Raw genomic sequence first — 12,481 nt, 5'->3', positions numbered from 1 at the left:
TAGGATCTACCCACTTTCAATCAACTTTGAAATTTAGTATGCATATTAAAAAGAAGATGTGGTATGATTGCCAATGAGACAACTGTCCACAAGAGACCAAAATGACACAGACATTAACAATTTTAGGTCACTGTACGGCCTTCAACAATAAACAAAGCTTTGTTCTGAAAAACAGCCCATTTAACAAAAGAAGATTTTAATTAATAAATGGTCATATACTCCTAGAATGGACAGTTGTATCTTTGTACTGAATTAATTCTCAAATAATACTATATTATATTATACATATGTTTATGTATTTATTACTAAGTCAATAAAATGTATTGGTGTATATAATTTCTTGATTTATCAGCCCAATTATAATAACTATGTTAAGTTGTTTTCATTACTACGCAAATGAAGTATATTATTTTTCAGTTCCATAATATACAATATGGTTAATTTTAAAAATGATTCTAGCTATCTCTCTTATTTTTTACTTTTATTTACATTTCTGTGTCCCCTTTCACGGAAACAGTTTTGGTTAGAGGTAGTTATCGCTGAAATTCTTGAAGCATCTGCTTGAAACTTAGTACGCCTGTTCATTATGTTCTGAGCATTTTAAAATGAGAGTCAAATTAAGGGTTGTTTTATTTTACAGTTCCCTGAACATGGATAGGGGATAGTTCATACTATGTGTGGAATGATGTCCCATGGATGCATGTTCATATTTATATTGAAATTAACATTCAAATTAAAACCATGAAACTCATACTATTTTTCTCAACTGTAACTAACACTTACAGAATTCAAGCATATAAATTTGTTTTTTTCCGTTTCCGTTTTGAACATGTTTATACTATTTCTTTTTATTTTAAATTTAAATGTAACAAAAAACTGTATTCAAGATTTTTAAATGTCCAAAATTTAAAATCCATCGTAATTTTATAATCAGTTACAATCAACAGCATGAAACAATTGAAATCCAATCATTGCAACACATTAGATCTTGTAACAAGATATTTAAACATGATTCACATAAACCAGTATCAAATTCCATCACAGATTAGTCAAATCTTCAAAATTCTACACCAAACTAATGCACAAGGACAATCAACACTTGACCCTGCACAGAAGATCATTAAATGACCACTTCACCTTGAGAAGACAATTCTTTCTGATTGTTATCCTCTTATCTTTTTATCACTTTCTTTTGATGATCATTTCATGACAATTTGAGGGTCTTTATGAGTGGGTCTTTAAAGCAAGAAAATAAGCAAATTAAAAGCTATTTCTGTTTGTTATTTTATTTTGCTTTGATTATATCTTGTGAATTAACACTAAAATGCAAAATGTTTTGAAGTGCAATATCTCATTGGATTTTCAGCAAAATTTTGGGATAAACTTTAAATTTAAAAAAAAGTATATATAAAACAAATATGAAATTTCAGGTTATTAAAGCGATTCACAGCCTTAAAAATAAACTTTGTTTTTTACATGCTTTAGAAATTTCAAGGATTTGTATTGAATACTGAATAAATCATTGAGAAATTATTTTTTTTTAAATTGTTATATTGAGTAATTAGCACCTTAAGATCCTCAGCTGATGGTTTAAATTTCTATCCGTTTATTGTTTCTCTAGTCTGGATGTTTTTATGTCTTTTGTAATGATTTTGTTTAAATTTTTAATGACATCTTTTCTAAGTATTGAATGGGTATTACTAATGGATGGATTGTTTCTTGATGATCAACAGTCGTCTCATTGTCACACCATCTTTAGAAACCTAACAGGTCTTAATCTTATCTTTTTAAATAGTTTTAATTAATTATTTATTTTCAAAAATTTCATCTTACAGTAGAACCCTGATTCACAGAAGTTTGTTTTATTCTCAATTTTTCAAATTGTCACTTATATCTATTTAAAGATCTTACTTTATTTAGATGTAAACTAATCTTTTTTAATTTTTTTAACTCACGATTTCCGTGTAAATCTGTAAAACAAGCCATACTTATTTCACTCTCGATAAGGTTTTACTGTTTAAAAAGTTTCATATTTCTTCTATATTTGTATCCACATGATTGAAAGATGTAGCTATGTGTTACAGTAGGTTGATGTTGACCATGAAAACTAAATTGTATTGTGTATTGATGTTTGAATTTGATAGACATCTGATAAAGTTGAGAAATGTTTTCAGTGTTACAAAAGGTTGTTGAAATAAGTTTGCATCTGCATATGACCATATTATCTTTAAATCAAACATAAACATTAGTGAGGAAAGTATTTTCTTTAACTCTTTTTATGCTTCAGCTTGACAGACTGTATTTTCGACTTACTATAATGACTTTCTTAATAACAACTTTCTATATGTTATTAAAACATCTGAACTTATAATGAGATAAATAATTTCCAATACTATCAGTTTTTATCAGAATATGATTTCCAATATTTGTCAGATTTATCACAATTGATGTATAGAGTAAACAAAAAGTCCAATTGATTTCTGATTGATTTTACATTAGATTTTTACATTAGATGCCTTTATCCAGATCAAATTGATTTGAACCCTTTTTCATTCTGAATTGGATGTCATAGTGTAAAGAACCAATAATTTTGCAGTTAATAAGAAAAAATATTCATTAACCACATACTGCTTATTTAATTTGTATTCATTCGTAATCAATAACTTACAAATATCATCAATATGTATTTATAACATAGATAATACCGTAACTAAGTCAAAATCATTGTATCATAGATAATATAACTAAGTCAAAATCATTGTATCATAGATAATACCATAACTAAGTCAAAATCATTGTAACATAGATAATACCATAACTAAGTCAAAATCATTATATCATAGATAATACCATAACTAAGTCAAAATCATTGTATCATAGATAATACCATAACTAAGTCAAAATCATTGTATCATAGATAATACCATAACTAAGTCAAAATCGTTGTATCATAAATAATACCATAACTAAGTCAAAATCATTGTAACATAGATAATACCATAACTAAGTCAAAATCATTGTAACATAGATAATACCATAACTAAGTCAAAATCATTGTAACATAGATAATACCATAACTAAGTCAAAATCATTGTATCATAGATAATACCATAACTAAGTCAAAATCATTGTATCATCAATTTGATCCTACATTTACCCAGAATGTAATTTTTTACAAATTATATTCATTGACCGTTAGATAAGTTCTAATTGAGAGGTTTTGAATAATAATAAAACAATTTAATTTTCTTAAATATGTATTTTCAGTCTGAGAGTAGTTTGACCAAGTTACATGATGTGGAACAACTTTCAGGAAAAGTGGAACAATTCAGAAATGAAAATGAACACCTCAGGTAAACTTTTGATGGCATTTTTTAGCTGTGGAAAATTCTGTTTATCAATTACCAATTTGACTATGCTAGTTAAACCTTATTAATAGAGTTATTTCCCTTTGTCAACTGAAGACTGGTCCCAAACTGGACACAAAATTGGCTAGGTACTACTGCTCATGATATGTTTAAAGTGATTTTAAGGTGTTTACACCAAATTTCAATGAAAAATTACTATTTTTAGCTAAAAGAAAAAAGGTTCAATATGTTTAAAATATTTGAAAAACAACACACATTGTAAAACAATTTCCCCTTTCACTATCTCTTTATTGTCTATAAAAATTTATATCCATCCTAAGAGAAACAACTTGCACTACTAGTAATTGATTTCTACAGGTTCATCTCAATTATTGAATAGGCAAATAGACTATTGAAGTTATTTGTTTTGTAGACATTGGATGAAACTAACTTTAAATGATACTCAAGACCACTTAAAACTCTAATGATTCATAAATTTACAACTATATAATTGAGTGATCTTGTATGAAAAGTTCAATAAAAGATTTGATGGCTACCGTTCTAATAGTTGTCATAAGATATTACAATCAAATGGAAAGATTCATCAAATAGAATGTTTGCCCATAGTTGCCTACTTGCTGCAAACACTGAAGCTTCATACTTCAACAATGCAGCAAAACAAAATTTTTTTTTGTATGTTCCAATTGCAAATACAATATTGCAAATGAGAATTCCTGATGTTTTTGTTTTTGTTTTCATGAATCATTCTTGATGTAAAATGTATCACTATTAGTAGCCTTTAAGTTATGTAAAACATTGAGTCAGTATATATTATGGTCATGTAATAAGTAATAATTATGTTATTTGAACTTATTACAGGGAAAGAATTTTAGAGTTAGAGAAAGTTCGAGATGACCTGGTTAATCAGAAAGAAGAGTTATTGGTAAGTTGGAAAACTTGAAATATATCATGGAAATACTATATCTTTTTATTGTATAAATCAAATTAAAAGTTGAAAATATACAATATACTTATTATGATATATTGTGTATTTAATGATAACTGCTTTTCATATCAGCAAAAACGATATTTGTGCAGTGGATTTTAATTACTTTGCAAGCTTGAAATGGTTAAATATAGATGCTATAATTTTGCTAGAAGTTTGTACTATAGGTGTGACATATCACAGATTGGTTTAACAGACACCAAATATTGTAGCTTTCACTTTTAAAAATAAGCTTGATCTCATACTTTTTGTATAAATGAATTTAATTGAGAGAGCAGACAGCAGTAAAAGGAAGTTGGTACTGGGGAGTCTTGTATATCTGAATTTTACTATTAGAAGAAAGAAAATATTTTTAGCAGTTGGTTGCATTTTCATAGATGTAATAATAATACCACGCTTTGTTTGAATTTTAAATTTCTTTATCTTATACAAAATAAAGAAAACTGTTTTTTGTTGAAAAAGATAATATAGCATATACTTACAAATTTAAATTGAAAAAAAGGGATTAGCAATTAAGTTTGCTTGAAATTTTACAAAATATTGGAAATTCTTATTTAGAAAATTCATGTAATCCCCTCCCCTTCTTTCCACCAAACCTACGCATTCGACATGATTTTGCACAGTGTTATCTTCAACCGGTTTAAAACCATTTTTTTTTCAAATGTAGGTTTATTTTTTAAATATATCTGACATATAAAATAGGATATATTTAGGCATTTAACTTCAAAGAAATTTAAAATAAAATTCCTAGTTTTATACAAGATTATTGAAAACCCATAATTAACAGACTATTGAACTCAGGAACCTGTAAAAAGAAATCACTGTTCCATTAATATTTAGTTGGAAATTTAATAGTTGTGATCTGCCTTTTGTCCTTTTCCTTATTTCCCAAGTTTGTTCTGTTGTTTCCATCTTTTATGTCTTTTATATCCATTCCCAGTCTCCTTTTAGCTGTCTGTCCTTCTTTACTGTATTATTATTCATCTGATGCACTTTGAATTGATCTTGTATACTGGTAAAATATACTTTGGGCTATACCACTAAGCAGGAAAATACGACCACAACAACAATGAATACCGAAAGCTAGTTCAAAATTAATATAGAAACCAAATTTTGTAATCTAAGGTAATCAATGAAAAAAAATCAAAATGATTTATCAAAAGATGTCTACAAAGAGCATAATCTCCTGCAATCCATTTGTTAATGTTTAATAAGTTGTAAATTAAGCTTATTTGATAGAGTGACTTCTTAAAGATATCTACCCGGTAGTAATTTTCCATTTCAAATTAACCAAAATAGTTTAACTCCCCTTGTGAATCTGTGACATGAGGGCATCACCAGCCCAGTAGTCAACACTTCGGTGTTGACATGAATATCAATAATGTGGTCATTTTTATGAATTTCCTGTTTACAAAACTTATTTTTTGAAAAACTAAGGATTTTCTTATCCCAGGCATAGATTACCTTAGCCGTATTTGGCACAACTTTTTGGAATTTCGGATCCTCAATGCTCTTTAACTTTGTACTTGTTTGGCTTTATAAATATTTTGATATAAACGTCACTGATGAGTCTTATGTAGACGAAACGCGCGTCTGGCATACTAAATTATAATTCTGGTACCTTTGATAACTATTATGACTGGGTTTGATCTAAATAAAGATTTATTTTTGTAAGAAAATATTGGATAATTGTAAATACTAGGTATTGCCCTTAGAAAAAAAAGCTGTGCAATCAAGCAGTATGTTAACAGCTATAGTTTTGGCTACTTACAGCCTATTTCAATGAGTGTGTAGGCAAATGTAATTTCTTTGGTTAACTTGCTTGTTAGCATTATTAGGTTAGGTAAACTACCCTCCTTTAAGAGTAGACTATTCCAACAGATAACCAATCAATCTGTCTGTAGGACTAGGATACTTCGAAAGGAGGGTAGTATACCTCATCTAATAATGACTTCACAGTTCAGCTAGCAAGCAAGCTAACCAAAAAAATTACCTTTGGCTTCACACTCAATGAAATCGGCTGTAAAGCAAAGTATTTGTTTGATCAATTCATTGTGTGCTGAAAGTGCCTCGGTAAGTCAGCTTGTAATCACAGAATGCTAGCACAGTAATATCACTTCTGTTTCTTAGGCTAGCACAGAATTAATATACAAGAAACCCAGACTTGAGGAGTTAGAAAACAAAGTGGAGGAATTACGTCATGCTAATAGACAACTAAGGGAGATAAATGATTCCGTCAATGACAAACTCGATAACTTTCAACAGGTGGGTGATGAATGGAAATTGTCAATAGGAATGGTACTAACTAATATCTGTTGAGTTGAGAGAAAAAAACATTAATATTTTAATAAGCTTTATTATCGCTATTTTATGAAATTTTCCTTTGATCTTACTGACTGATAATTTCCTTTCTCAGCGGAGTCGAGTGATATGAAAAGTTATTGTTAGAATTTAAGGATGAATGTGGGTTATCAATGAAATTAACAACGTCTTCATAGGTAAAATTGCAATAAACAGATTATCATTGGTCATCTAAACTCAATTGCTTTTCTCACTTTCGATATACCGGCTCAAGCAAGAAAATCAATCTCGTTGAGAAGACCTACCATAATCTATAATTATCATATCTAAAAAAGAATAAGCTTAGATCAGAAGTGTTATTAATTTGAACATATAAAAAAGTCTTTAAAAAGCAAGTGATTAGGTATTTCAAGAGGTAATTCTGTATGGACCAGATTTCTAGGCATCAATGTTAAAGCTTTGTGACTGATTTGCAGCAGAAGAAGATTTGACAGTTTATTGTTGCTCAGAAGTAAAGATAATTTTTTGTGATTGCTATGAAGTGAGCTTAGTTAGCATTATGGGATAAAAAAAAGTCAACATTTTAGAATATTAAAATTATGTAAACGAAGCTTTGAAAAAGAAGCTTTTAAGGGTTAGATTCAAATCCATCTATATAGACCTTGTTTCTGTCTTCAAGTAATTTCCCAACTCCTGTTTTAAATGTTATAAATAAATATGTTATCTCTGTTTTTCTTTCTTAGTCTTTTCTAAAGTAAATTGTCTTTACCTAAAACACCCATACCAGTTAAAAAAAGCTTCCAACACTCTTTTATTTATATTTTTGTTTTGTTAACATAAACTTAAAAGTGAATTCCTTGAGTATTGTCTCTGATTGATATTAAACAGATTGACCAGTATTCAGAGCTAGTAAGTAAGACTAGGAAAGATAACATGTATATAATATGATATATAACTTCTGCTTAAACAACAATTGGCTTTTAATATATCTGTTTTAGGTCAAAGTAATGTAATACAAAACATGTTTAATCCTACTGCATTTATATGCCTGTCCCAAGTTAGGAGCCTTTGGCTTTTGTTAGTCTTGTATAAAAATTTTATAGCTTGGTCCTTTTGTATGTTTCAGAGTTTAGTGTGATGTCCTTTTTAGTGCAATTAGTACACATGTTTGTTTAGAGGCTGGCTGAAGCATGCCTCTGAGTGCAGGGTTATCCCGCTGTGTTGAAGACCCATTGGTGGCTATTTTTGCTCTTTGGTCAGATTGTTGTCTTATTGACACATTTTCCAGTTCCATTCTCAATTTTATAGGTCACTTGATAGAAAGAAATTTAGTATCTTGTTAAATTAGTTTGGTAGTTCGAGAATTATTGAATGGTCTCAAAACATTGTGTTGTTACATGAACAGCAATTTGTTTTAGACTTAAAACAACTGTTCCAACAGTATTTTATATTTTCAACATGGGCGCTCATAGAGTAACAGTCCACTTAAAATCATATCACCTTATGTAGACACATAATTCTGACTTCAATCTGATTGATCTTTGGCTTAATGTCTTGTGCTGGGTTGAATGTAGAACAGCAGTGTTCAGTTTGTCAATTGTCAGTGCATAGCTAATGATGTTCTACATGTTACAGGAGAACATAACTTCAATAGTCACAAATACATGTACTTGTAAAGTGGTGATTCCCTTAGTAGAAAGATGACTGATCGTCATTACCGTAGTTATTTTAGTGGAGTTCTCATGTATCTCATTGGTAGAGTGGTGGCATAATGTATCAATGACCCTAGGTTCAAACCCTGACTGGTAATTTTTATAAAATAAGCATGCTCTTCTGTTCTGTTTAAATCTGAAATAGAAAAGGCCATAACTAATAGACATTTTATGAATTGAATATGGTTTAATTTTGGATATAGTCATGGTATAATGTTACCAGCTTCCCCAGACCTGCAATGCCCTCCATTAACTGCAATGCTCTCAATTAACTGCAACAGCAAAGTATTCCTTTAGTCTAGTTGGTAGATTGGTGGTTTACTTTGCCAGGGGTAAATGTTTGAAACCTATCTGAATCAGTTGTAAAATCTTTCTCTACTGTTCAAGGTACCTAAGGTTGCATCTTAGATAGTGCCAAATTACATGTTATTTATTATTGTTCCAATTCTTTATATAATGTCATAACATTGTTATCCTCTCTACTTCCCTTATTTTTTCAGTGACATCCTACAATATATGCCTAATCCCTAATGTTACATACATTTTTGTATTAGGATTTCTCTGTTGACAAAAAAAACCTTACTTTTGAAGCTAGAAAAGTATATAAGATATATGTACATACTCCCTGTTTCTTATATAATATTCTGTCTTAAAGATTACTAAACTTTCCTTTCTAAATGTTAATGTTATAATAAAAGATATTGTAGAATTTCATATTGAACATATAACTTTACTATATTTCTTAAGCTGTCTTACTGTTACCTCTTGAAATCTTTTATTTTTAGAGTTAAAAAAAAACCCAAAACAATGAAAGTTTACAATTTCAGTAATAACTGCATCAACATGTATGGAATGGTTATGTTTTTCAAGGTCATAGCATCATACTATTAAAATTTTGTTATAAATTTGGCATTACATTGAAATTAAATGGATAATGATAAATGTAGTTGCCACTTTTCTTTAGAAAATAATACTTTTTCTATCAAATTTGTGAAGATATAACACTATGTGTTTTCGGAGACTTCCAGGATCATTTAGGTTTAAACTTTTTATGAAAATCTGTATACTGTAGTGGATCGACTACAGGTGCCAAGTAGTATAATTCTGCTTGGAACAGTGATACAATTATTTTCTATTCCATGAAACAGTTTTAAACTCAGTAGAAGAATATTTTTAACGGTTTATTTTGTTTATTATGAAATTATGTATTAAATGAATTTGTAACTTTAGGAAAATTTAGAAATGAAGGAAGCATTAGTCAGTTCAGCACCAAAGATAGAAGTAGACAGGTTAGAATTGTTTTAACTAACATTGCTTATGTTAATTGACTTTTCAATGAAGTACACACATTGAGCATCTGAATAAATTGTAGTTTCATGACTCAAAGTTACATGACAAATTAGCTTTCACTATGCCAAACATTTAATCAAAAGTAATAGCCATTTGACTCAAGAACTTTATTGAAAAAGTGTCCTTTTTGTCTTCATCTTTGTAGTTGATTTATATAAGTGATGGTATCATATAGAGATAATCAGATACATTTTTGTTAAGTTTAAATTGAGAAAACAATGGATCTTGTTCATATTTGTCATTTTGACTTTTTTATGTTTTCCAAGACACATCTGATTTTACGTTTTACATAGTATAGTTGTACTATTTTAGACAAGTTTTATACATTTAGTATTCTGTTAATAGATTCTGGTACATTCATATTACCCTTTGGAATAATATATCACCAATATTTTGAACAATTACAAATCATATTTAAAAATGATGTATATATTTATGTACAAATGTATTAGCTTTAATAGATGGTTTTGATGTTTTATTGTAGTATTTATTTTATAGAAAGACTTTGTATATTTCAGACTAAGACAAGAGAGAGATCAGCTGGAAGATGAATGTGAACAGTTACGTCGAGAGAAAGATAGTTTACAAACAAGACATGAAGAGTACGTCAAAGATTATGGGCCTGAGGGAGAGGTATCTTATCAAGGTATACAATTTAAAAAAAAGAGTTCATTATCTAGACTCATCAGTGAAAATGATCTTTGACTTTTAGCATTCCTTGTAATAGGAACAATTCCCAAAATGAATGATTTTAAAAAGATGCAAAATTTCCAAAAATAATCAAATTATCCCAATGACAACAATTCAATCGAAGTATATCTGTACAATTATGATCCAATGTGTTTGCTGTATAACCAGGATGAAAGAACAACAATGATAACTTTGATATTTTAACTCCTCTATATAACAGGGTTTGAAAACAATATCTTATGTGGTAATTTCAGTATAATAGCTAAACATACCAAAATAATGTTGACATCTAATACAATGTATTTTACTTGGTTTGAAGTTTAGCATCATTATTGCACCATAAGCATGACAACTAAAGTATTTGATTACTTATTTTAAGAAAAACTCAAAGTCAATAAACTGAACAGAGAAAAAGAAGATTTAGAAAAACAAGTAGCTCTTATCAATGGCCAGTTACTCTTAGTGGAATCAAGTAAGAAAAGATTGGACGAGGTGGTAGAAGATTTACAAACAGAAATTGTACACTTAAGAAAAGAATTGGAGGAGGCTGAGAAACAGTATGTATTGATAAATCTTCACAGGCTTCACTGCAAATATATTCCTTTATTATCTTTTCAAAAGTTGTTATCCTGCAATCAACCAACTGTTGTACTTATCACATATATATTTATTGTTTCTTTATTTGTATAATATACATATGAAGTCTCCCCTTATCCCGATTTCATTTAGAGAGAACAGTAATGTTGAAAAATACTGGTTACTCCACAGTTTATTTTGGGATCCTTTAGATTTCTGTCAATTAAATTCAAAGATTAAAAAAGACGAATTAACATTCGTTTGTCACGGTAAAATTACAGGATAAAAAAATAACATACAATACATAAGTGTTCTCCCCTGGGCCTTTTAGCCTCATAGTAATGTGATGCTGTAATCTTAAATGTGATGCTACCTGAAGTGGTTTTCTTATAGATAATGTTATAGATGTGATGCTATAATTTTTAGAATTAAGATGGTATTTCAATTTCCCCTGTTTACCAGGATGCTAAATGAAATATCAGGGGAGAACACTGAGTCATTGTCAGAAAAAATGGGATTATTTGATACAAAACAGGGGAAAAGCTGAGTGGGTCAAGCTTTTTATCCTGTATCACTGGCTCATACAAATAAGGTATATCCAACAATTAACCTTGATTGTACAGATCAGTCATTTTTGTTTTTTTTAATTTATCCTTTCTATCCCTTTCAATTTTATACCAAGAACACATTTAAATAAAATGGCATTTAAAATATTGATTTAAAATTTCTGGTTTCAAAAGAAGGATGAAATAAACTTATTTATAAACAATTTCTGGTTTAAACAATTCTGTGATCCTAATTTACCATGATTTATGAATCAAATCTGTCTGATAATAATTTATTTGAATTATCTCCCTTGTTACCTGCAGTAAATTTGCGTATGTATAACAGCTAGTTCAAGTCTTTCTTGTCTTTTTTGTTGACACAGCATCAATCTTAGTTGCTGCACAAACATGTTCATTTCATTGTAAAATTATTTTAGAATCGTACAATTACGTCAACATTGTCAGAGTCAGATTCGGTGAGAACTGTGGAATGGTTAACTTATAACTTAAGTTTAGCTTGAATAATTGTATTGATATGGTATTGAGAATGGTTAGGTTTAAACATAATTGTTATTTCTAATACATTTTATGGTAATATGTGAAGAAGCAGTGGAATTTTATTAATAACTAACTTCAGTTGCTGAAACTAATTGGAGTAATTGAAAAGCATTTCAAAATATTATGATAAAGGAAAAACAGACTTCTGATTTTATATAAAAATGAGTAGATGTGGTATGATTACTAAATGAGACGAATATTCATCAGTGTGAACATGGAGTGGTAGTAAACATCTTCAAACTGTTACAACTAACTTAGAATTTCTTTTGTTTATTTTCACAGCTTTTGAATGAAAATTATTTATTCACTACATTAACAAATTGTGTTCATTTTCATATTTTGCTAGATATTTTAAACTACCAACAGATTGTGGAGTTTTGTTTTTTAAACTAGACC

The 12,481-nt window shown here is 29.0% G+C and overlaps 1 protein-coding gene across 38 annotated transcripts in view; it reads left to right on the top strand.

The window, feature by feature from the left end:
* The window catches only part of LOC139519030 (uncharacterized), a 67,215-nt gene that overhangs the window by 31,754 nt on the left and 22,980 nt on the right, over positions 1 to 12,481 (top strand). For 18 of the 38 annotated variants that reach the window (XR_011663504.1, XM_071310768.1, XM_071310749.1 and 15 more), the window contains 6 exons: positions 3,268 to 3,353; positions 4,227 to 4,290; positions 6,484 to 6,618; positions 9,597 to 9,655; positions 10,235 to 10,362; positions 10,786 to 10,963. Coding sequence is in view for 37 of the 38 variants with exons in the window: in XM_071310768.1 (XP_071166869.1) it covers positions 3,268 to 3,353; positions 4,227 to 4,290; positions 6,484 to 6,618; positions 9,597 to 9,655; positions 10,235 to 10,362; positions 10,786 to 10,963 (650 nt within the window). In the remaining variant the exon portion in view is untranslated. Of the gene's footprint in view, positions 1 to 3,267; positions 3,354 to 4,226; positions 4,291 to 6,483; positions 6,619 to 7,542; positions 7,564 to 9,596; positions 9,656 to 10,234; positions 10,363 to 10,785; positions 10,964 to 11,964; positions 12,004 to 12,481 lie in introns of all 38 variants that reach the window. The other 20 variants (XM_071310765.1, XM_071310764.1, XM_071310752.1 and 17 more) reach the window with 5 other exon arrangements.

This window comes from Mytilus edulis, chromosome 4 (assembly GCF_963676685.1).
Source record: "Mytilus edulis chromosome 4, xbMytEdul2.2, whole genome shotgun sequence".
In the NCBI taxonomy this organism is placed as follows: domain Eukaryota; kingdom Metazoa; phylum Mollusca; class Bivalvia; order Mytilida; family Mytilidae; genus Mytilus; species Mytilus edulis.
Note: the sequence above shows the minus strand (reverse complement) of the source record. Positions and strands in the feature narration are given on the sequence as shown.